The following is a 25,854-nucleotide window of genomic DNA, read 5'->3' on the forward strand; positions in this document are numbered from 1 at the left end:
ATATTATAAAATAAAAATATCACGGTCTAGAAGATGGGGGGGGGGGGGGGGGAAAGTCCCCTCCACCCAAAAAGTTCAGGGGGACACGTCCCCCCTGGTTCCTACGCCCCTGCACTTCAGGCCCGTGCCAAACACGCACCTCGCCCGCTGACCCAAGCGAGTCCACGCTAACTGCCCCGGACGGGAAGCTGGTGGACCGGCGGCGAGGGCGGCCGGACGCGACAAGGCGAGCGATAGCGGGCGACGAGAGACGGGCTTCGTGTTCGACGACTGGTGCATCGGCGACCGAAACATCCGGGTGTTGTGTGTGCGGCGGACGAGTAGCGCGAGGCAGTGTGATGGACAGAGGTGCGCGGTAGTAGACGAGCAATAGCGAAGCCACTGTCGAGCCGATTTCCAGGGGGGTGGGGGGGGGGAAGATAGTGAAGCGTGAACTTAATGAAGGAGGGATTAATTTACATTTAAATTGTTGTAATATTAGTTGAATAACGCAAAACTATAGTTAGTTATTTTGGCTATCCTTTAGAACCTTTTTCCCCACTCGTTACATTATAGTGCATGTCTTGAATCAGTGATGAAGGCGCGCGAGGTCGCCTGGACGCAGAGTGCAGTGGCGAGTGCCGACAGGCGCGGCGGTCGTGACGTCAGAGCTGCTATCAGCAGAGATAAGCGCCGCGCGTCGCACACTTCCGCCCACCTGGTCGTCGACAGCCTCTTGGAGACTCTTCAGGCCAGCGCTCGCCAGCAGGACGTACACGCCGGTGGCTCAGCGCATGGGCGCATGGGGCAGGTTCACTCAAACGTTCAGAAACGAGAGAAAAAGTTAAGTAAGGTCCACAATGTTCATATTGACAATCATAAAACAGCGCTGAAAATGAAATTATTTGCAAAATAAATAAAAGGTTAAAAATCAATAATAGACTAATGAACCGAAATGGACATATTCTTATCTTCTGAACTAACGGCCATCAGTAACTGCCCTTGGCCCAATGACGCAAAACAGCAGCTGCAGGGGTTGTTGATGTGTAAACAACCTCACAGAGTATTATTCTCTTTACTTGCCGACTTCTTCCAATAACAAAAATAGTTTACATTAGAAGTTATAAAACCCCAATATTTCTAGGAAAAGTCTTTTACCTACAGCATCTAACACAACGTTGAACTGGTTGGATAAAAAAGAATGAACATTTTCTTACACTTTATGAAGTGATAAAGTTTTGTAAACAGAACATTTTGATTTTATCTTTTAGCTTGGATAGTTCCATTATAAAATTAAATAATATTTATAGTACAGGCAAAATAATATTACAATCTCATTTTTGATTTCACAAAAACACTTTTTATAAGCTTTCGTGTACCTACAGCTATAAACTGTGTTTTCAGCGCGGTATGCTCCGATAATAAACCAGTCACCTCTCGCAGCGGAGGCCTGGGCTCGCCCGAAGCCAAGGCTTGGGTGGGTGCGACGTTTGAAGTCAAGTTTAGTTTTAGGCAACTCCCCTCTCGCCCCACCACACAGATTATCACAGCGGCAAAACAGCGGAGGCCCAATTAAATAACCAACATACCAACCAAGTGCATCGAGCGAGACTTGAGAGACCGCTGCACTGGACTCGATACAAAGCACAAACTTGATTCGTTACAAAGTTACACCAGCTAGAGGCGACGCATTACAAAATGCAGAAAAAGTAACTCATTTGCAATGACTTACGCAACCAGTTAATTACAAGTAATTACTCGCAGCCACACATCCGCGAAGATGCGGGACAACTCCGAGTGTTCGATAACAGCGGAGTTATGCAAACATGAAAGAAAAGCACGGCAATGATAATACAGCCTTGACACGACTCGATAAGAGAAGAAGTGTCGGAACTCGGGCGCGCCAGGCGGTGTTCCCGGGAAGTGCCTACCGCCTGCTTCTCGTCTCCCCAGATAACACGCGTGTTTTCAGAATAATGTTAAGACATGAAACCTGCACAGATTCTTCAAAGCACTCAAGGAACTTGCACAAAAAAAAAGAAACCGTCTTAAACTCAATTTCTGCGTCATATGACACCTCACAGCAGTGGCGTAGCCAGGATTTGTGTATGGGGGGTGTTAAGAAGCATGTCCCCCCCCCCCCCCCCGTATTAAAGCGGAGGGTCCGGGGTTCCTCCCCCGGGAAAATTTGGACTTACAGGTGTAAAATAGTGCTATTTCAGCAGTTTTCGGTACTTAAATTTAAATATTGTAATGGTAAAATTTTTATTAATTTTAATATGAAATTTGTTTCAGTGATGAATAAGAAATTAATTAAAAATTTCGTGCTGGGGGGGGGGGGGTGTTTGAACCCCTAACCCCCCCCCCCCTGGCTTCGCCCCTACCAAACAGTCGCTCTAAGCACGACGAGAAGTCGCAGTCTTGCAGCATGCACAGCGGAGGGGCTACGAGCGAGTGCTGGGTGGAGTGCGGACAAGGTCGGACACACAAGCGACACTGGACCTTGAGCAGCCAGTGCTAATGGCGCAGCAGGCCGACACTCCTGGGGCAGCGCTCATACTTGGCCCGAGGAACCAAAACTAAGTCTCGTACAACGCAATAATGCAGTATTTTTGCAAAGATGTGCGTGTACTTCCAACATAAATGAACTTAATTTATTAACTTTGTATTACAAACCAACATAAATTTAAATGCATTTTATTTATTACCCATATATTTAAGAAAAGTAGAAAAAAAAGGGGGCAGTTATTATTGCTTCGGTTGTAACTAGTAAATAATTCATTTTCTTTTACTTTAGAGACAGAAAAAGCAAGTTGTAAAACCAGTAGCGGTCCTGTGAAGAGGGCATTACCAGGACAATTTTAAAAATAATTTCTTGAAAAATTTGTAATCCTCAAGAAATGTTGTTCTTTCTAGAAATATTAAACTCGAGTTAGTTTTATTAATGCTAACGATTAAAAGCAAAATCACGTCGTTATTATAGAAAAAAAAATCGTTGGTTTTTTTTTACATGAAACTCTAATAAAATTGAAAGGTGCTGGTTTGTTTATGCTTCGAGCTTGGCAACACCACGTACAACCGTAGTTTCGGCAGAGTGGTCGAGTGTGATAAGATCCTCAAGTGTTACTATAAACTGACCGCCCATGTCCAAACCAAAACAATGTGACATATTAAGCTGCAACAAGTGTTAGGATTGAGGCAATCCACAAGTGAAAAGCATGTAGGTGTTATGTTGTAAGTATGATTGCAAATCAAAGTCTGTTTGCTGTTGAAATAACCAACCATAAGTGAAAAATCTTTGAAACATACAGTCTGTATCATAAAACTAGCTTCACATTTGATAGGTTGTTTTTTTTTATTTTTATTTTTTTAAAGAAGTACCAGTGGCACTCAATTTTCAAATGACACCTCCTGAGCATCGCATGATGTTTGTTTACGACCATTGACAACGTGTTTACAATCACTGAATACGACAGTGACAGAACTGTCAATCTGTGACCAGAAACATGACAAGACTACTATACAGACAATGAGTTGATACCTGGAGAGTGGCAGAATCTCATTTCAGGGCGGGAGAAGGGAGAGGAAGATAGAACCACATTTGCTGGTGGGAATGATGGATATATTTTTTTTAAAGGAAGAGGGGGGGGGGGGGGGGATATGCCCCCATTCTCCCTGCCCTGGTTGATACATTTTATATACAATATATACAATGAGCTGATTTCTCAACCCTGATGTCTGCTGCAATGCAAAGCAAAACGTCAGTACAATCCACCGTGACAGCTCAACTCAAATGCCAAGCCAGCTCATTGTACAATATGTCACTATGCTGAATGACTAGCGCAATTCTTTCATAATGGATAGTCCATCAAGTAATCGTATGAACAAAGGAATTATTCTCTTGAGATCTTATCAGCTAATATCACAAATGCAGTTAACTAATCAAGCTCTTATGTTCATAAACTATCTTAAGTGTAGACACAACAAAACAATTGATTTGGTACTGTCAAAAAAAAATTAATGGCCATTTTACAATAAATTTGGAATTCACTAATTTTATTAAAATTTACATTAAGTTTTATTGTAAAGCTAGTACTTGATCATCACTTATTTTCAGCTTGCACATTGTATTTAATAATGCAATAATAACTTTACCATTTATATGAACATGCATTCAGCATGCAAACATGGGTAAACTAGCATTATATAGTGGTTTAATGTAAGCTTAGAAAAAAAAATTGACTATTGACATAACCATATAATTTTCCCAAAAAGGTGCAAACTTGATCACAATGTCAGAGCATCAACATCACAGAACAGGCAGCAAACACGTGACATAAGAGATGTTTTTCAGTGGCCCTACCCACAACCCAACATTCACTTTTGAAATTCATCAAAATGTCACATCTACATAGTAAATAAACCAAATATGTGTTGAAATTGTTAAATGCTATTAAAAATTAATACTTTGTTAGTTTTAACATTTTACATTAATTTACTTTTATTTTTGTATGACTAGTCCAGTATCCCTCTGTAAATTTTAACTAACCTAAAATAAACTAACAAGTTTTATATCTAGACCTGAAGATCACAATTGGCATGTCAGTAACCCATAAAAAAGAATATGTGAGGAATGTTTGAAGTTCAGCCTACTCTACAACAAACCAATATGTATTATTATGTCAATAAAAACAATGTGTACTGCTTACAGTGTATATTAAATGTAATATATTACAAAAAAAAAAAAAAGGTGTGCGTGTGTACAAGCGTTATAAGTTATACTTAGAGACCAGAAAAATTCAATGACCTGTAGGATATACTCCATGATCCTCTATGCACGCTGGAAAATTACATCTGCTCATTGGCTACTGACTCGTGACACCTGTTAACTGGGACGCTAGTGATTTGATACTTCTTTTGTTAAAGGTTTTTCATTGGCCGAGTATCATTCAGATAAACTGTGGACCAATCAATCACTGATGCGGTAAAAAGGCAAACTTTTTTGGATTGTAGACTATCACGAAATGAATCCGCCAATTTTTCCGGTCTCTAGTTATACTTATTTGGCATAGTAAAAAACTAACGAATTTTGCATGAAAATAATTAATAAAAATAAAATAATTTAGTTCTGGAGTGATATTATAAATAAATAATCAGTATTAATATTAACATGTGTATAAAATTATTTAATTTAGCAAATTCATTGAGATAATTTTTAATTAATAAATATTATTGGCGGATTTTTGACCTATATAAAAATAAATAAAAAATATTGTAATCCACTTTTAATTATAAAAGTTATCAATTTCCACAGATATATTGAGATGTATTTTTAATGTGAATTTCATAGTGAATTCCTTTGTGTTAATTTTTTACTAGCATTTATTACTTGTAATTTAACTTTTACTGTATTCACTTTTAAATACTTTGTGTATGATTGCTAGGATACCAAGTCTACAGTTCACGTATTTTTTTCTCCTTATTCCTTTCCTATATTTGTGTTTGTATTTGTTTTATTACTATATAGTGCCAGCCTATTTTGGCCAGTGCTTCATAAATGTACAAATAAATAAAACAAGTTATTACGTAATAAACAAAAATTAATGTAATTAATGCAATAAAAGAAAATTAATATTCAAGGAACTTACATATTTTTAATTATTAACAGCTAGAAACCTAATGCAATTATTTCCATATGAATTAAGTGGACCGTCTCCATATTTAATGTGCGACTATGAGGCATAAAAAACAACAAACAAAATTAACGTTACCAAAATGCTTCAAGAAATTAGGTTTCACACTTCTACCATCATTACTGTTTTTTTTCTATGCTTTTGAATGATTTTTATTAACCCAAAGAGACAATTTCACGGCTGGGTTTGTCAAGGTACCTAGGCACTGACAAGAAGAGCATTATGCAACAGAGTGCAGGATCATACTGAAAAAACCATATTGTCATAAATCAATGATGGCTGTCAGGCAATACTTAATTAAATTTGAAACAAATATTATTTTAAAATATTTAAAAAAATTACCTCTAGAACATGGACATTTTACATGCTGCAGTTACTATCCATGCTATTTTTTTTTTAAAACTGATAATGTCAAGGTAGGTATTAGAAAACTTATAAATTCCAGACTGCACAACAATTGACCACCTTTAATAAAAAAAACCCACACAGAGGACAATTTTTGGTGTTATTCAAAACCAATTTTATAAAATGCAGATGGTAGGGGAATGGAATGTGTTAATTATATGTAGATAATACTGCAGTAAAATATGCCATGGTAATTGCTGTTATATAGAAGTGTGACCACATAATTTGCCTCATTTCTGGGTTAAAGCAACTACGAAAGTGCATGGGGAAACAATAACTCTTTGTTCACTGTGAATTCAAACAAAATCGACAAGAGCCTCTAATGATACAGATAGCACGAACAGCAAAGACACTGCTACGGCAGGATTATGCAGATGTTTACTAGCACTTTCTGGGTAATATTCTCAGAGGTTTAAAGGGGTTTTACGTCAAATAAAAATCCATTTTTCAAAACTATAGATGTCCCTATGATAACCTTGAAAGCAGAGTCTACATTCCTACTAGTTTTTCAGAAATCATTGCTAATAGGTTTCATTACAATATATGCGCATTGAAGCAGCCATGACATTTTTTGTTTCCCTGTGTGGGTCAGTGTGTGTATATTTGGAGAAACAGTTAATTTGTGAAAATGGTTGATTACATTAGGTTTAGCAACATAAAGAACCTCATGACTCAGTCAATCCATTTAAAAGACAAAATACGTAAGACATGTATGCTGTTACCAAGTATATCAGTATAGAAGTAGCCAGCTTCAACTGTGATTAAGACCATTCCAGCATACTCACAGCTGGACACAAAAATTAACTATTTACAGACTACGGTTTGATTGAAACGGATCACGACTGACCTCATTAATTCTTATTGCAGTATGGCATGGAAAAGGTTACATGTTAAGTCATCTTCTAAGAAAGCTAATATTCAATTATTTAAAATGGTTAACTGAAAAGTGATTTAGTGATTCATGAAAGTAATATGCACAATCATTGTTCTAAGTTTCATGTTTATATTATGTGTGTGTGACATAGCTTATTTAGGTCTTAATATTTACTCTATGTTACCAATAGCATATTCCTATGTTTTAAATCTCAATCATAATTATTGCTTATATTTTTTAATAACTATTTTCCATTTCCTGATCAGCCTTAATTTAGAATGCAAGTTTGGCGTACATAATGAAAGAATGTTGCAGATAAGTATTTTTGTTTTTTCTTAGTTCTTCCATATTTCATATTTATTTTAACTTTGGAACCACTTCTAGGATATTTTTACTTGAAGGTAGTGGTTTCACACTTACGTAATCATACGTTCATGTATATTTACATAAACAATTAAAATTGATGTTTGGAATATATATTTAGTTGCATCAAAAGGAATAAACATTGTGAATTATAAATTTAAAGTATCAATTTATTTCAAAAATAAACAATTCATAAAAAAGGCATTCCGGATAAAATCCGAGATCACATTCAAATTAACACAATGTATAGTAGGTCTAAAAATATACCTACACTTCACAACAATAACAAAAAATGAAGACCTTGAACATCTGAATATGAATAAATAATCTTTTAAGTCATATTCATTACCAGATGTTTAAAATTAAAAATAACGGCACTCTCCTACAATTGACATTAGGCCTACATAAAATTCAAATCAGAAAGCATAGATCATAAATTAATTTTGATTATTAGAACACAGAGATACAAAATACAGAAAATTATTCTTAGATGTTTTTCTTTAGTATCTCATGCAAACTAATAAAATATTATACAGATGAAAATCATGGAAGTAATATTATGTGTTGCTATACAAAGCTCAAATAGAAATTAACAATGTGTTATTCAATGTCAATTGCAGTCAGGATTCACCAGAAAAAGATTTCTGATGTTCACCCACATTAGATTTAAAAAAAAAAACACGAACACATTACAACCCTGACATTGGGCATTTTACAAGTAACACAATATATACAGTTTGGCTAGAACACGAAATATAGACTTATAAGTTTGTGACTAGACACTATACTTGCCAAATTGTTTTCGAGATGTGCAGCTGCCCTGAAACACGGAACTATGCAATGCCTCAAAGCGTCAGCAAATTTTACTGGTGAATAACAATTGTTTTAAAAATATTTTAATATATTCTCTCAGCTATAAACTTACGTAGATTCACAATGAATTTATAATTTTTTATGTTCACATAGCACAACAAGCTTGTCAAGTTATAATAGATAAAATAAGGAAACGGTTATTTTTTTTCAAATCAGCGAATCGTAAACAAATGAACAGCTAAATGACAATGATCACGTGACATGAGGCACAATTTGCAAGCGAAAGTAGGGGCAGCCGCCTACGTAATGCGAGTCAGCTGACATAGCCTCGCACAAAGGTCCCATAATACGACTGATAGGCCCATTACAGAGATTGTTGTTTCGTTCAAAGTGTTATTATTTTTTTCACACAAAAATGTCTGGTTATTAAAATAAACACTTATAGAAACACAAAATTGTCCGCTAAAAATGCATCACAGGCCTACCTGCTTTGGTGATTTGAGCAATAAAATACCATTAAGCACAAATTATCTCGTGGATTATAAAAATACCCACTTCACTCCAGTTCAACTCGTACAAAATTATACCTATCTACAGCCATTCAATAAAGATCACGTGTCTGGTAGAAAAAAAATTGCAAACGCTCAAAAACGAGGTAATAATAGTTAACACAAGTGTACCTGTCTTTTATGAAAGCTGTTTCCAGTCAATAGTGCGGGGATATGATGAGGCTAGGTATCTCGCAGCCGTTCTGCACGTGTTCCATGACCTGCTCCTTCAGTTGGCACACCTGGTCCTTGAGTTTGTGCACCACGCTGCCCAACTCGGTGTTCTCGCCCTTGAGCAACTTCACCTTCTCCTCCAGCCGCGATATCCTCTCCAGCTTGCGCCGCCGGCACTTGGACGCGGCGATCCTGTTCCGCTGCCGCTTCCTCTCCAGCTTGATCTTCTCCTGGCACTCCATGTTGATGGGCGACAGCGGCGGCGTGGACCCCAGGCTGGGCACGGTCTGCGGCTCGTCCTTCACGACCACGGAGTCGGGCGGCGAGAAGGCGCCCAGCAGCGGGAAGGCAGCCTGGCCCAGGGGCACGCCCCCGTGCGGCTCCAGGGTCGTGTACGTGCCGCCGTCTATGTTCTGCAGGCTGCTGGAGGCGCTCATCTGGCTCGAGTCGCTCGTGTGCATCTCGTGCAGCGCGTCCTCGAAGCCTCGCGCGTACAGCTCCTGCTCCTCCGTGACGGTGCGCGGGAACATGATGGGCGTGGTCGGCGTCGGCGTCTGTCCCGTCTGCTGTCCCAGCAGGAACCGCATCATGTCCGGGGAGCCGAGCTTCAGCTTCTTGAGGTCCGGCGACGACAGCAGCGACGCCTCTGTCAGCGCCGGCCCCAGCTTGGGGCGCTTGGCGGCCGGCACGGCCACGGCGTGGTGCGGGTTCAAGTCCAGCGTCATGCTGCGCTTCAGCTGGCTCACGTCGCCGCCCAGGCGCTGCATGAACGACTGGTCGTCGTAGAAAGTGGGCTCCATCTTGAGCGGGGCGCCCACCATGCGCTTGACGGCTGCTCGCTGTGGGGCCGCCACGCTGGCGACGCTACACGACTCGGCACGGCGCTACCAACCACAACAATGAGTCACTCGCGCATCCCGCGATCGATATCCAGCGCGACCGCACCGCTGCCTATTTCCACGCGTACACTCTGCACCGACCGCGCACCGAATGTCTTATGTTTGAAAAGCTTCTAGGGTACAAGCTTATATCCCGTGACTCATGGAAACTATTTTTAAACCATGACATCAGAAACTCGCGCACCCATTGGCTGGGAATGACCGCATTCTCTTTCCACGTAGCACCTCATTGGACGGGCTCTGAGAATGTCGTCATAACCCAGCCCACAGCGACTGCGCATGCGCAACCATCTTGTATTCCCTTCTCTCGGGCAGATAATTTTCGGCTTCAAGGTTGCGATGGCACCGTAATTATGGCACGATTATGGTATTAATATTTAAATTCGATTTATTCATTAAATTCATTGTTAAATCTTAAGAAACCACTTGTGCATGATTTTTAAATAAGCGAAAGAACCTTATTTATCTTTAGTTACATAGTATAGTAGTACGGTATATATTACATTTCTAGAAATAATAGATTACATATTTTATGCAAAAGTTTTTAGTACTTGGTTAAAAAAAAAAATATCAAAATTATATTAAAAGTAATGGAATAAGTAACTTTTCTTAAATTATATAATTTTAATCACAAATTAAATCTCGTGAAAATCCTAAAATTTAATAAATGATTTTAACGCTTTTTTACATTTTAATGCCTGATTTAGTAAATAGTCAACTATTTTCATATTATGCAAACTAAATTCAGGGGATAAATAAACTGTCTGGTATAATGAACATGATTTAATGGTTGTTTTTATAATAAAAGACAGTTGCAGTATTTTCATCACGAATCAAAATGTGCCCCGCAGTTTCAGGAAAGTAAAACAGCTGTATTTAAAAACACTTATCAAATAAATAAATAAATAAATATATATATATAAATAAATATCCTAGTGCGTTCCGAATGAAAACATTACCATCGCGTCAGACCCACGGCAACTTCAGTACGTAACATTCTCGATGCCACACCTACAGTTTTGTGGCGTCACAACAATGACGTCACAGTTGGTGACGGCACGGCTGATGCGAAATAAACAGAGAATAAAAAGTTCAACCGGTACGCGGAAATGAGAGGATTAATATAATTAGAAATCTGCTCAGCCTTCAGCTCATAAAAAAATTTATCAAATAAAATAATGCTCATATTCTTATAAAAATTATTAAATGGATTTTGATGTCAAAAAGAATGTTTTAAAACACAATATTCAGGTAAAATATTGACAGTTTAAACAATTTTTTTTAAATTAAAAATTTTAACCTGACGAAGTATGATTGGTAATACAATGAGGTGCTTGACAATGGCACCCAACCAAAACATTGTTAGATTATTAATGCTTTTATGTAAATATTTTCGGAGTCAGGGGAATATCCAGAATTACATTTTATGACGTTGGGGAGATATACCCTCATCCCCCTCCACATACACCCTTGATTCTCTGCACAATAATTAGCCTCAGTCAACAAATATTTTTGACATAAAATATGGATACAAACATGGGCATAGATCCCAGGGGGGCCCGGGCTCCCTGGAATCACGAAGTCCGTCGCTGAGGGGGCTTTCCTGTGCTTGCAAAAGCATGACTGTGAAATGGGGTTTATGTCGAAACTATGTCTTATGAAAAACTTTCTGTACTATTTTAAGTTTTGTGCTTATTGCATGCATGTAGGCCAAAATAAAGGCAGTATAGTATAAAACAATAAAGTACAAGATTCAGGGTTGAAGTCTCAGTTAACCCCATATGCAAAATCTCAGGCCACACAGGGTTCTCCTTGATAATCCTAATGATTTGCACCCCTGCAACAAGAAAACATTCATAATCAGCATTTTAAACTCCTCTCTCTATTTAAGTACACCGTGAGGGACGTAAGCTATATCTTAGCTGATGACAACTACACACTTGAACTTTCAAAAAAGTTGTTTAAAAATTGTAACAAAATGTTTACTCAGAATCCATGGCTACATGGTGGTGACAACTTGTGTGAACCCCAGCATGTCAAGGTTTGCAAATGAGAAACAAACAGGTCTACAATTTTACAACAAACATTTTCCACACTGCATGCTTAGCGGAGAGCAGTGGCTTTTCTCCGTGAACTCAGCAGGGGCGTAGGAACCAGGGGGGACGTGTCTCCCTGAACTTTTTGGGTGAAGGGGACTGTCCCCCCCCCCCCCCCCATCTTTATAGACCGTGATATTTTTATTTTATAATATTATTCTGCCCAACTTTATTTGTAATTTCTTCACTCATCAAATTTTATCTTAAGGAAACAATAATAATTTTAACATCAATGTATCCAATGGTTAGATACAAAAACTGCTTAAAAAGTGCTATTTTGCACTTTTAAAATCAAAATTTTCCGGTGGAGGACCCCCGGACCCGTCTTAGTAAGAGGGTAATGGGTTTACATGATATCCAAATCATTATTTGTCCCCCCCAACTTTATGAACACAGCTACACCAATGGAACTCAGTTTCACCGACCACGTGAATTCTAGCAAAACACTCCCTCTCGGAAAACTGCGGGGCTCTACAATAACATCTGGAAGCTCTCACTGGCAGTGTTCTTGGCATACCAGACGTGATTGCAATCTATATACAAACACCCACAACCCAACTTATTAGTTCTACACAGATGACCAGCAATAAATAGTTCTATTAGGGTTTTAATATACAAGTATTCACATTCCATGTTTTTTTTACCAACTGTTTTGTAATGTTTTACGTCTCAAACACTATCAAAACAATATCCACAAGCTATTTGGGTAATCTGTTACACCATTAACATTTTAAATACTGACCAACGACAAAGTTTGTTTCGCTTAATGTGCACATTAAGACTAATTTTTTGACCAGAATCGTTATTCTTACAAGAGAAGCTAGACTCATTGTAACTTGACAGTCTGTAGTGAGCAGTATTTGCTATGTAACCTATAACGACTAGCGAGAAGTGAACAGGTGTAGTACACGCATGAGCCACCGTCACCCAGCAAGATAACCAGCTGCAAGCAACGCTGCTACGAGCTCAGACTGCTTTCATTCCATCATCTAATCCTGCGATAGTTGAAATACAGTCACACATTCAAATCATTGTTTTTAACAATTTTGTCTGGCAAGTGCCCTAAATAACCATGGGACACTCCTCCATAGAGACCTCACTAGAGCTAACCCTGTTCAGCTTCACACCTCTGCACTTTCTGCGATAAAAGATCCAGTAAAAAACGAAGGTCGTGGAGATTATACCGCAGATGGAAGCTACGGGAGCCAGAGATAAATAACAATAAAACCACATTTTTTCACAACCAAGTGCAACGAATATAAGGTGAGCTCTCATTTCAAGTTCATTCAAATTAAAGGGGGGTCAGTTCTGAGTGGCCCTTGCACTGGATGTCACACGGGCGGAGCTGTAAGATACCATAAAAGATAAGATATGATGAAATTTTGTCATTTCATTTCTGATGCTTTCTTAGTTTCCATGGCAACTGCTTTTGCAACGACAGTGGCGTACCCACGAGGAGGGGCGTGTATAACGAGCTGTGCCTGCGGACTGCCCGGTACTCCGGCATGCAAACACTCGTACACCAAGTTCTGAAGACGTGTGCTCCCAGTGTACACTCTGCAGTGTGCAACGACAGTGGCGTACCCACGAGGAGGGGCGTGTATAACGAGCTGTGCCTGCGGACTGCCCGGTACTCCGGCATGCAAACACTCGTACACCAAGTTCTGAAGACGTGTGCTCCCAGTGTACACTCTGCAGTGTGCAACGACAGTGGCGTACCCACGAGGAGGGGCGTGTATAACGAGCTGTGCCTGCGGACTGCCCGGTACTCCGGCATGCAAACACTCGTACACCAAGTTCTGAAGACGTGTGCTCCCAGTGTACACTCTGCAGTGTGCAACGACAGTGGCGTACCCACGAGGAGGGGCGTGTATAACGAACTGTGCCTGCGGACTGCCCGGTACTCCGGCATGCAAACACTCGTACACCAAGTTCTGAAGACGTGTGCTCCCAGTGTACACTCTGCAGTGTGCAACGACAGTGGCGTACCCACGAGGAGGGGCGTGTATAACGAGCTGTGCCTGCGGACTGCCCGGTACTCCGGCATGCAAACACTCGTACACCAAGTTCTGAAGACGTGTGCTCCCAGTGTACACTCTGCAGTGTGCAACGACAGTGGCGTACCCACGAGGAGGGGCGTGTATAACGAGCTGTGCCTGCGGACTGCCCGGTACTCCGGCATGCAAACACTCGTACACCAAGTTCTGAAGACGTGTGCTCCCAGTATACACTCTGCAGTGTGCAACTCGGCCATGTATGTATGAGATCCACACTCGATATTAACAGTCCTCAGACTGCATTACTTGTAGTTCCTGCTGTTCCCCAGGCATTCGACCAGACTTGATAACAGGATACCGCGGTGGCACCTGGATACCTGAACCCGCCTGCAACTGACAAGACACCTCATATGTTTTCAAACAGTTTTAATAAAATAAATAGCTTGTAGGCTACATCACAGCAGGTGGACATGACAGCGTTTAACATCTTATACGTACAAAAATAGACCACATTAATTTCAAGATTACACACAGTAACAGTTTGAATGACATGGCAAAATAAAACAATTTTTTTACACCTAAACAAAGATTACAATAACAATATAGGTGTGAGATTCTTAGTTTCTTTCTCCAGATATGAACACATAAGATAACATACAATGGCTCTCAATAAATGCCAATATAATTATTCAATCTTTCATAAAAGTTACACAACATATCAAGCATATTAAACAATGGAATGAAATAAGTTTTCTGAAGGTTTACATTTGTGGATATAATATCCGTAAATGAATGCTTGTAATGTCAAGCAGCATGACACTACAAAATTCTCTGAAAATGGCATTTTATTTTTATTTAAATAAAATAAAAGATACACATACTTTTGATTATGGTTATAAAATTGACAAAATCAACAGAACTGTATATCCTGGAATACGAAAACCTGCACACATTTTACACATGTCCTTACATGCGTGCTTTTACAAAACTTAAATGTGAAACAAGAAACAGAGAAGCACATAAACCAAGAAGAAAGAAAGCCATCCTCACCTTCACACATTATAAACAAAAACAAACACATTTAAACTAAGTCAAAACTGACCGTGAATATACAATGTTATTAAACACTAGGCAACACTAAAACAGATGCAATGGCTAATGTAGCATGTGATGCTGACAACTAACTCTCTATCACTCTCTATAGGCCAGACCTGCGGACACACAGGCAGTCACCACATAACAAGTCACTCACAACACATGGCACCCTGCAACCTTCACACACACACACTAGATACACAATCAGCCAACACCTGACAAAATATTGGTTCCCAAACCAACTGCATTTCACAACTCATTCCCTACTCCTTTAGATAGTCAAATCCTTAGTATTAGAAATCTTCGACATTTGAGTAAAATTATTTGAAGAAATTATATATGAAGGAACAAAGTAAATTATAAAAAAAATTCAACCTCTGAATTTTACGAGGTACAATTTTTCTTCATGCCGATCTTGTTACCATTCCCCAAGTAGTGTACTTGTAACATATGATTAAATAAATAAAATTATAATGTGTATTGATTCTACAAACTTAGTTTGTGAATCAAACATTTAAACGGTTGAATGTTATAGTTTTCATTTCTTGTACATTATTTTATTTTCGACCATTAAGACCCAGATTCGGATTCGAGGGGTGTATTCAAGATACTCTTTGGGATTCGGATTTGAGAAAATTAGGATGTGACCCATCACGAGTTTCAAGAAAAGAAATTGCAGAGCGATGATGAACAAAAACACCAATAAAGTCTCACGTCATACCACCTGAAGCTGTACTTAGATAGATACAAGGACATGCAGACGTGGCTGAAACCAACCACCTTCCTCGCCAGCGCCTTGTGATTACAGCCACCCCCGACCCAACACGACTTAAGGCACTGACATCACATGTTTCCTCAGAACACAGTGTTTTTGAGAAGAAGCAATCAAAAACAATAATTAAAACATTCGTTGTAATGTTTCTTTCCCTACAATATATTCAGGATATCAAAAACATTAGACCATCAAAAGCGGACCATATCTATCATAATGTAACATTTCAACATAATTTTTTTAAAAAAAATTACTAACATTTTATCATTCAAACTGTGATGGAATTTGAAAAATAACGAATGGATTCCATATGGCACAATTAACATTGACTGTTAACATACATTTCAACACAATATTTAGGTATTTAGGTTTCGCGCCCCGCAGCAAAAACTGGGGAAGAAAACACGTGCAGATCGTAAAACTGATACAGTACCAAAATCAGCTCACTACATAAACTACACAGCTTCCAACAAAATTGTGATGTTAAGCCTCGACTGAATAAGCAGTTGGTACTACTGTCAGCAGAGCCGTTCGGCAAAGGAACAGATTTCCAGCTCAGCCTGAATCGGAATCAACTTCACATGTCACAAGAGACTGTTTCCCCTCTAAGAGAACACCACTATTGTTCCTTATAACTTATAACCACCCAACCACCAGGATGCTTCGAGCTACACAGAAGAAACTTACATCTTACACTATGCACTGTATGTTCAATGACAACTTAACCTCAACAACCAGATAACGTCCGATGCAGAGGTGCAGACAGACAACATTAGGAGCTCCACTTCACAATCAAAACAAAACATAGTTCTTTGGGTAAAATATTAAATTAAAAAAAAAAAAAACCATTTCAAGATGAACACTTGATAGAATGACTGACAATGTACAGGTAATATATAAAAACTGGCTTTGAATAGGTTGAAGAGATGTCAACAGTAGCCAAATGACAAAACATGTCACACTTATAGACTGAAAATGTCATAAAATATACAAAAATTACTTTAAAGGTAAAATTCCCTAATAGACTTACAAGTTGCAGGACATTTTCATTTGAGCAAATTTGTGAAGTGTTAAAATGAATTTGGGAACTGTGGAGATACTGAAGCTAAACAAGCATGTTGACATGCCTGACATTTGTTGCAACACAACAAAATTCCCACACGGAAGTCTGGGTAAGAACGAGCACACCTCAACAGGTAGCACAGCAACAGTTCCGTTCGTTCTGTGGTGAAGTTCCAGGCTGACATCCAACATGGCATTCCCACACTGCAGTGTTTATGTTGATAGGGTGAATGGTATGTTTAACTCTATATGTTCATGTTAAATTCTCAGTTATCCATTAACTCATGAAATGAGTAAAAAGCAACGGCAGTGTTGAAAAGCCATGACCAACCACAGGTGCGAGAGCAGGACCAAAGGGATAGCGTAGACCAATGAGGTGAGCCGCCTCACACACACACGAAAACACCTCATGCCACGGCCGGCCAACAGGTGATAACTGTTACACATGCCAGTCATTGAACAAGTTCACTTATCAGTTCACATGAACCAGTGCACTCTCTTGCCACTATGTTTCAATTTATTACGACCAGATAGATGAACAGTAAATCCCTGTTAAGAAAAATCTCAAGGTACTTAGAAATTTCAACTGAATACATAATAGGGAAATTTTATTAAAAGTATAAAATTGTATGTATTTATGGGGCTAGGACTAAGTTTTTCACAAGAGAATATGTTGTTCTTGTATAAAACTTTAAAAAATATGATTTTTTCCATGGACTCTCATTTAGTAAGATTATTAGTTATTTTGTCTGGAACATGAAACAACAGATCTGTCATAAGTGTCATAACACCAGTAATTTCTTATCCGCCCTGACCTCTGTCTGACATGTGTACCCACACACCGACAACATGACATTCCATGAAGACAACTAAATCTCATACTATCAGTCACCTTACTGCAGAGCAAGTATTTCTAGAGACAGTACCATGGCGAACCACACTATTAAAATTTATTTTAATATTTAACTTTCATTTCTGGTACGTAATAAATCATGAAATCAAAGTAATGAGAAAAAAAATGTATACATGACATGCAGATTATAACAATAACAAGCAATTTGGACCCATAGCATGATATATAAAAGAATTAAAATAACAGAGTACTATAACTGTAGGCACAAACAATTTCAAAACATCATCATTTTTAGGGCATTATTTCTCACCCCACACACACACTGAAAAATATACATGACATTTAAATTAAAGAAAATATATTGTCTTACATAAACTGCCATTTATTTTGCAAAATATTAATCAAAATCTAAACATTAACTATCATTTTCAAGTCATATTTACTAATAGTATATCACAACTATATTTAACAAGGGATTTTCTTTTTAAAATAAAATTTTTTGCAGTCAATTTGTATGAAAATCACAATTATTTTAACACTTAAAACAGACCCAACACCCATTCAAGCTTTCTTTACAAGAATGTAAGATACATATACATTGACTGTAATCCTTCACACACTAGGATATTAATTACAGCCACTCTTCCATGGGTGTTTACAAATTACATACAAGAAACTAAAGAGATGCACAAAAAAAATTACAGTACACAAAAATTACACTGAAATATAAGCATAATAAAATAATTGACTTTGGTAGCAGATTACTAGACATGCTACGATTCCACGTAACGTTTCCCCCACCAGCTTCTCAACCGGCCGGAGACCTGCGAAGGACCACGCTGGTCCAGGCCCGGAGCTCTCGCTGAGGAGGAACACCAAGTGGAATGGTAGCATCTCTGAAGAGTAAGGAAGCAGTATATTTGGAGACCGTGCCCACTTCGTTGTAGCATCAGTGGAGTTCAAACACAGGCGACGGCCTGAATGCTGCATGGTTTCACCAGGCAGCGGGCTTCTGTCCTGTGACGACGAGCGTGACAGTGCAGCTGTCTGAGTCTGCAAGCACACACACAACTGCATCCACTCTCGAGACCAGAGATCAACTCCTGATCACTGGACAGAGTCATTACTTCGCACGGAGGTATAACGGCTTGTTTGCTCTGACGAAGCTCCTATTGCTACTACAAGCAACGACCAGCAAGATGCATGTTCTGTCGAGAGCATCACACGACGACCCTAACGAGGTCAAGGAAGCTGACTGCTGTCCTGGCTCTCCCCATATTTCTGTTATGATTCTAGTTTTGGAAATATCTATTTTATTTATTTATATTTATTGTGACATGCCAACTAACAGTTTGGTAACTTTAATGGTGGACATGATACACATACACATAGCAAAACATACAAACAACGATCATAATTACAAAAAGAAAAATAAACACAAATAAAATAAAAGCAAAGCAGGCACTACTGACGGCCGGGTACCGCATGTTCGCTAGGACTACGCATAAGTGGGCACTACCTACAGGGGGCCTACCATGCAGATAGGCACCACATGCAACCACTTATTGGACAAGGCATGTAAAATATTTTCAAACTTATTTAGGTCCTGTGGTTTACTGAGTATTTAATTACATAATGAACCCATACTGATGTTGTGGATGATCACTACCAAAACCCACGAAGGCACAGGAACAGATGGCGTGCAAGGCTGGAACACACTACGACAAGGCAGTTAAGTGAAAACACCCCAGAGGCCAGAGGCTGGCTGGGAATTGAACCCGGACTGCCATGGAGAGAGGCCCGAGCAGCGTGAATGCATGGACATGGATAACCCACCGGTAGGAAAGGCAGGCGGCGAACGCCTTCAGCAAGGCTCTGTGCGACTCTTGTGGGTGTTCAGTGGCGAAGTCCTTGCGTTGTCCAGGTTGTGGACGACGTCCGAGCACTGAGCAACACGGGGAAGCAAGGCACACTTCACACACGGCACGATGCGTCAGCGCACTATTAGTCGCAAGCGAGGGGCAGTGTGGAGTTGAGGTCAGCAGAGATGCTGAGTTGTTGATGTCCCGTGTTGTCATTACTGTTACTTAAGGGCTATTCCTGCACATTTATCTTGACAGTTCTCAAGTATTTGATTATTAATTCCAAATTTATCACCAGGTATTCATCATTATCATGATAAGTGTATTCTGTAAGCAGTAAATAATGTTTGTGTATATGAAAGGGTAGTAAAAAGAAGGAAATTTTGGAATACTGCATTTTATCAGAATCAGCGCTTCAAAAATTCACTCTGGCACTTGTTTGTTTGGACTATTAATTTTTAATTAGCTAAAAGTAAACACAATAATGGTATTTTTTTGAGCCACAAAAGACCGACAACCAAGCACAGTTTGAAAATGCAGTTGCTGAGACGCCAACCAAGATTGCTCTGATTCTAATCCTGGGTGGCCGGACCCACGGAGACAGTGCTGCAGTCTAACAGGAGGTCGGGTGTGAAGTGTCGCTACTGAACGTGAGAGGGTTCTCAGGAACCACTCCTCGGTGCGGCTCGGGGGCTAACCTGGGGCTCCAACCTGGAACCACGGTCCTGTCCCGTGCCAGACTCAGTGCTCACACTCTAGTCATAAAGTTAAAAAACAAACTATAAAACTATTTCATATTTTTTAATCACCTATATATGTAACTTTTCTGACCTGTTAGGTAGCCTATATCTAATTGGAGCCAATGCAGCAGGTACTGTACTTCTCATCTAGGCAGCGAGTTTACAAATTTATTTTGTACAAACAAGTTAGTTTACCTTTGTGAGTGCAAAATAATTTTGTGGACTTGTGATTGACCTGCAAGATGTACATTATTGTTCAAAGACAGACTAGCCTGTCTACATTCGTACATTTAAATCAGCTTCACCAAATGGATCAAGTGTTATTTGACACAATTCAAGAAACCACACACCAATTCCAAAGTTGCAAGAAACACAACAGAATCACATTGCAATAATGGACAAAAGGTACAATATGGCATCGGGCAACTAGACTTTACTACGTACAAGTTTATCGGGTGCTCCATGTGCCCAATCATGATAATGTGTTGCAGGAACACAAAATTTTCCTTTAATATTCTAAGTACAGTATCCATTTACTAATATAAATAATAACTGTATCAAATTATGATTTCAAGATATTTGGGAATAATTTTCGCTGTTTAATTGAAATGGAATTTTACTAGCAAGACATGTTTACACAGGTGTGTACAAATTCGCTATGTCCCGATTCCCAAATAAATATTAGTATCCAAAGATTGAATCGTTCCAAAGGAATGTGGTTCAGGGCCACGGAGGGGCACGCACCAGGTAGTGCAGACCCGGCTCGTTGCAGCAGCGGCACTGCGCGGTGTCTGGCTTGGCGCGCGGCTGGAACGGCACGTCGTAGATGTGCTCCTGGGGCGCCGCGGCGGCGCGGCACAGCTCCTGGTAGTCGGCGCGCCGCACGGTGCCCCCGTCACCGCTCAGGCACGCCGCGCACAGCCTCAGCACGGCCAGTCCCCGCCCCCCTGTGTGCACGCCACACACTCCTCTCACAACACTCGCGCTGCAAGACAAACCAACAACATTCATCAAGCAGTTAATAATTCTGCAGTTCCTTGGCTTGTGGTTAAGCTGTGTCGAAGGCGATGTTTCGGTCGACGTTACAGCCACCATAATCAGAGTAAAATCCTACTGAGGATCCCAGATGTCCTCTTGTCTTCAAATACTCTAGTCTTGTTTCCTCATTGGCTGCAGTTTTGTACCAATCCACGGCTTCTTTCATTCTGTACGGAAGTGGGACTTTGAATGGCCCTCAGCTGCAGCCAATCAGTAAACACAGAAGGCAAGAGGACAGCTCCCACCCTCAGTAGGATGATACTCTTCTCGATGGTGACTGCAATGTCGATGGAAACATCTGTAAAAGCTTTCCCTCGACGCAGCTTAACCCCACGCCAAGAAACTGCAGACAGTGGCTGTGAAAGCCCACCATTTTTATTGGTTAATAACTCATTCCTGAAATCACCACAGTTGTTAAGAATGACACTGACGAAAATGAGTCAATAAACATTATTCAACTACGGCTCCTTGATTACTGGTAATACATAACAGATGAGATATGATATAAACCTTAGTTCACGTGCAACTACAGTGATTATTGCTGTGCTGCTGGTAATACACACACTAGCCATTGAAAAATTATTATGTAGTGGGAATGCGCCGGTAAACAATTTGTAGCACACTGACGATTCATCACAGATCATGACAGTTCAACTACATTAACATCAGTAATAATTCTGAAAGTCATGGCTGGCAAATGACCGATCACTGCGAGAGAACCAGGCACCAGGAGGTGAGATAAAAGCTACAGGAAAGGAGCCATGAAGGCGGCGGGAGGGGCAGATGTGGAGACACGAGGCGGATGAAGGAAGAGGAAGGGAGATGGCAACTCTAAGATAACCTGCCACTAAGCTGGAACCTGGCATAGTGACCAGACCTGAGCCCTGGAGGCCACGGGGGCGAGAGTCCGCGTCTGCGCCGGCCGCCTGCTCGCGGGTGCGTCGAGGCAGAGCGGGGCTCCTGGCCACCAGCACCGCCCCTCCCCCGCTCTGCCGGCTGCCGTCCACAATCTCCCGGAGCTTCACCAGCTTGCGGCGGGACTCCGTCATGGTCGCCTCCCTCTCTTCGTGCTCCTTCTGGTGCGCGAAGGTGCGCGGGGGCTTCTTGGGGGGCGGGCCCTTGGGCAGGGGGGACCTCAGGGCCGCCTTTAGCGAGTTGGTCAGCTCCGAGGAGCTAACGCTGTTGTTGTTGTTGCTGTTCATCTTGTCGACCAGTTCCTGCAGGGGTTCGTGTCTGACGGGCGGCAGTTCCGCCCCTTGCCTTTTCTCCGCGCTCGTGCCGCCGTAGCTGCAGTTTGTGCTTTCCGTAATGTTGGAAATGGTTTTACGTAAAGTGTTCATTTTGGGTGAAACGGCTGTCCTGCCATCGAAAGCGCATGATGGGGATTTTTTCAACACCTTGCTGTACTCATCTTTGAACACTTTCTCTGGAGTCGGGACCACGTGGCTGGTATCAAACCGCTCCACGATTGACTTGACAGACTGGTTGTCATCGACTTTGCGCACCCTCTTGCCGAAGACGTACGCGGCCTTAGAGGGCTGCAGCGGCAAGCCGTTTTCCCCATCTTGAGACTTCAATCGGAAGGCATGTGTTCTGTGGATATTCACTTTGTTTTCGGTCGGTTTGTTCCTGTCGCAGCGGATGACCGGTTCCTGCGTCACCGTTGCATTCACCTCGAACTTCTTGGTGAGTTCGCGCACGTTCCAGTTCGCGTTCGACGCCCTGGGGTAAGCCATCCTCTGATGCATTCACATGTCGTGGCCTCGACACCAGTATTCCCAGCAGCCTGCGGAAAACAATCATCAGACACAGGCTGTGCTACTCAGACACTGGCTGTGCTACACAGACGCTGGAAGTTCTGCAGAGGCAAACTCAAGACAGAAAATTAATTGAAAAAAAAAGTCAAGATATTGTCACATGCTTACTTAACTGAGTAAAAACGGACTAAGGTAATATTGTGGGGATGGAAACTGAAGGGCATCCTAAAGTTGACAAAAACTCTGGTATAGTTTTTAATTGCCTTTTGCGTCAAAAACATGGCACACACACCTAGTTACAAACCCAGGACGATTTAAAACACATTTATGTCACATCTGACAAGGTTTTTAACCAAACATTGGGGGCTTATAACTAGTTTTAAAAATAAAAGAAAAAACAATGAAATACTGTTTCTTTTTATTACTATGGCCTAATGACACTATTAAAAACTTTACACTAGGGAATTTCTTTTATAAATGAATAGTGTAACAGACAAAGCAGTTGAGTTTTTTCTGAATGCTCTCACAATTCCAATGCTTCTTAACCTGTGTCTCTTTGCACATCTATTAAGGCTCAGTCTCACAAGCCAGGTACCTTGCGAAGGAACCTCAAGGCACATGTGCACACCAATCATGTCACCCATGCTTGGTTCTCTCGGTGCTGTGTGGGAGTTTAGCAAAGCCCGTGAGAAGATGTACATGAGCAGTGCAGTCTGTACAGACGATACGTACGTGGCGGAGCGTGAAGGCTTCTCACAGAGAGCACAACCGGCCGGCAACAGTGTCGCGTGTCCTGGCAGCTCAGAGCACGGCGTCGACTGTACATCTGGCCTCGGGCAGCCGCCTGCAATGCATCAGCGGCATGACAGGTGTGATCCGTACTAATCCTTGCAGCAACAAGTAACTGTCGGAAGTATTATAAGTCCTTATATTTATTTTAAAATTGTATTGTTTAGTATCCTATTAAGTAAAATGGCCCACCAGGAGAGAGAGGTTGTCAGTAATTTTTGTAGCCTATCAGAAGCCCTTAAATTAATTGCAGAGCCATTTACAGGAAATAAAGAAAAGTTGAAGAAATTTATAGATAATGTAGAGACAGCCTTTGATCTGGTAAACCTGAACAAACACAATAAACTGCTTAAATCTGTGAAAGCTAAAATTACTAGTGACAAAAACAAAACTGCTAGCATGCACCACAGTTGATTCATTGGATGGAGTATGCAGTGTTTTGAAAAAAAAAAAAAAATATATATATAAGTTGTTAGAAGGACACTTGATTATTATGCCTGCACAATGTTTAATGTATGTCAGGGTAGAAATGAACAAACAGCTGTGTGGGGGAGTAGACTACACTCCATGATGTCACAGTTAAAGGAATACAAATCTTGAGTTTCTAGCATGCATAGGAACTGGCAATGGAATTAATTTGTTGTTTCACCAGTATGATTTAGAGTCAAGAACATTTTACTCTCAGCCAGGTAAAATAATATCAAAAAGGGGTTTTCTTTTGCCTAGCCAAATAAACGTAACAAGTAGATGGGTGTGCCTTCTGCACTCCACTCATGCACCAAAATGCAGAAATACAGGTTTGTGATTAGAAACATGAATGGGGTTTGGGGGTGGGGTACAAAAAAGTAATATAGAAACATTGATTCGCAGGAAGATAATCCCTATTATTGGATTTCATTTTTATTTAATTTTTTTACAAAAGCTGCATAAGTCCACAACGACCCATCATTAAGAACCTTTAAACAAATATTACAATAAACATATTAGTCTGAAAATAGTTTAAAAACAAAAAAATAAAAATGTCTCAAATATTATGTAGAAATGAAACTTTTAAAGTTAAAACAAATATGTCATAGATTTAGCTACCGTCTATACATGATATTATATAAACTTAAAACCAGCAAAGCTACACATATGGTATAAGGAATAAAACATATATAATTTCAGGAAAATATACTGATAACATAATCAAAATTTACCTGCCACGCATCAGATGGAAAAAAAAAAATATAGTCTTACATGAGTCAACAACAAGAACTAGTAAACCGACAGACTGAATTCCATAAACTGTTCCCAAGCATAGTCCTCTTAAATTTTTGTTATTTTTAATTAGTTCGAGTTTTTAATTCATCCGTTGTAACATCTTCAAAGACCTACATATTATTCGTTTTGCTTTTATTTATATTTTATTCAAACGTTCCATAGATAACACATAAGTCAACATCTTCTGTGGGTTTCATTTGATTAAAAATGTGTTACTGCTTACATTTGCCGTAGAATAATTAGTAGCGCTGCTTAGAGTTTAAAATAAAACATGGACTAATGGTTTCATGGACCACAGAGTGAAAGAGAAATGTAGTCACAGACCACGGGAAGAATAAGATACATATCAGTCCATTTGTTTTATTTTTCCCAAACTGACTAAAACTAAATGTATTTGTAGAAGGGGTCCGAAGACTATACACTTGGTCATACTGGAAAAAGCCATGCAGGGAAAAATAGCATGCATTGTGGGCTTTGCTTAACGATTGGCCAACCATGGCAGTAATTGAAGGTATGGCTAACTTCCCTGTCTTAAAAACTAGATTAAAACTATATAGTTGGGCCCAGGTAAAACATGCAGATATAACCCTGGGCACAGTTATACGGGATGAACGGTTATTCATTAATATCGCAGGAGAATACAGGAGACAGATAATGGTATGGATTGACATTGTACTGTCCTGGGAAGTATTAAATTCCAAGTCCCAGTACTGTCTGCTGTGGGTCGCACTAGTGGAACACGATGCCTGGCAACATCGCTGGCGTCAGATGCTTAAGTGTTA

At 40.2% G+C, this 25,854-nt stretch overlaps 2 protein-coding genes across 3 annotated transcripts; both read right to left on the reverse strand.

Moving 5' to 3' along the window:
• Window positions 1-7,463: 7,463 nt before the first annotated feature.
• Window positions 7,464-9,858, reverse strand: LOC134540393 (transcription factor Jun). The gene has a single exon (XM_063383097.1). It carries the CDS (start codon window positions 9,668-9,670, stop codon window positions 8,834-8,836), a length of 837 nt encoding a protein of 278 aa, XP_063239167.1. The 5' UTR covers window positions 9,671-9,858; the 3' UTR covers window positions 7,464-8,833.
• A 4,392-nt stretch (window positions 9,859-14,250) lies between these two features.
• LOC134540394 (uncharacterized) lies at window positions 14,251-25,239 on the reverse strand. 2 transcript variants are annotated; one of them, XM_063383100.1, is made up of 6 exons: window positions 25,009-25,238; window positions 23,753-23,864; window positions 22,141-23,049; window positions 20,970-21,172; window positions 19,460-19,568; window positions 18,550-18,676 (listed from the first exon to the last, which is right to left on the reverse strand). In XM_063383100.1, exons 3-5 carry the CDS (start codon window positions 23,009-23,011, stop codon window positions 19,488-19,490), a joined length of 1,155 nt encoding a protein of 384 aa, XP_063239170.1. In that variant the 5' UTR covers window positions 23,012-23,049; window positions 23,753-23,864; window positions 25,009-25,238; the 3' UTR covers window positions 18,550-18,676; window positions 19,460-19,487. The 2 variants fall into 2 exon arrangements, with proteins under 2 accessions (XP_063239169.1, XP_063239170.1); XM_063383099.1 differs by lacking the exon at window positions 19,460-19,568 and having other exon boundaries at window positions 14,251-18,676; window positions 25,009-25,239.
• Between the last annotated feature and the right edge of the window lie 615 nt (window positions 25,240-25,854).

This window comes from Bacillus rossius, chromosome 16, assembly GCF_032445375.1.
Source record: "Bacillus rossius redtenbacheri isolate Brsri chromosome 16, Brsri_v3, whole genome shotgun sequence".
NCBI lineage: Eukaryota > Metazoa > Arthropoda > Insecta > Phasmatodea > Bacillidae > Bacillus > Bacillus rossius.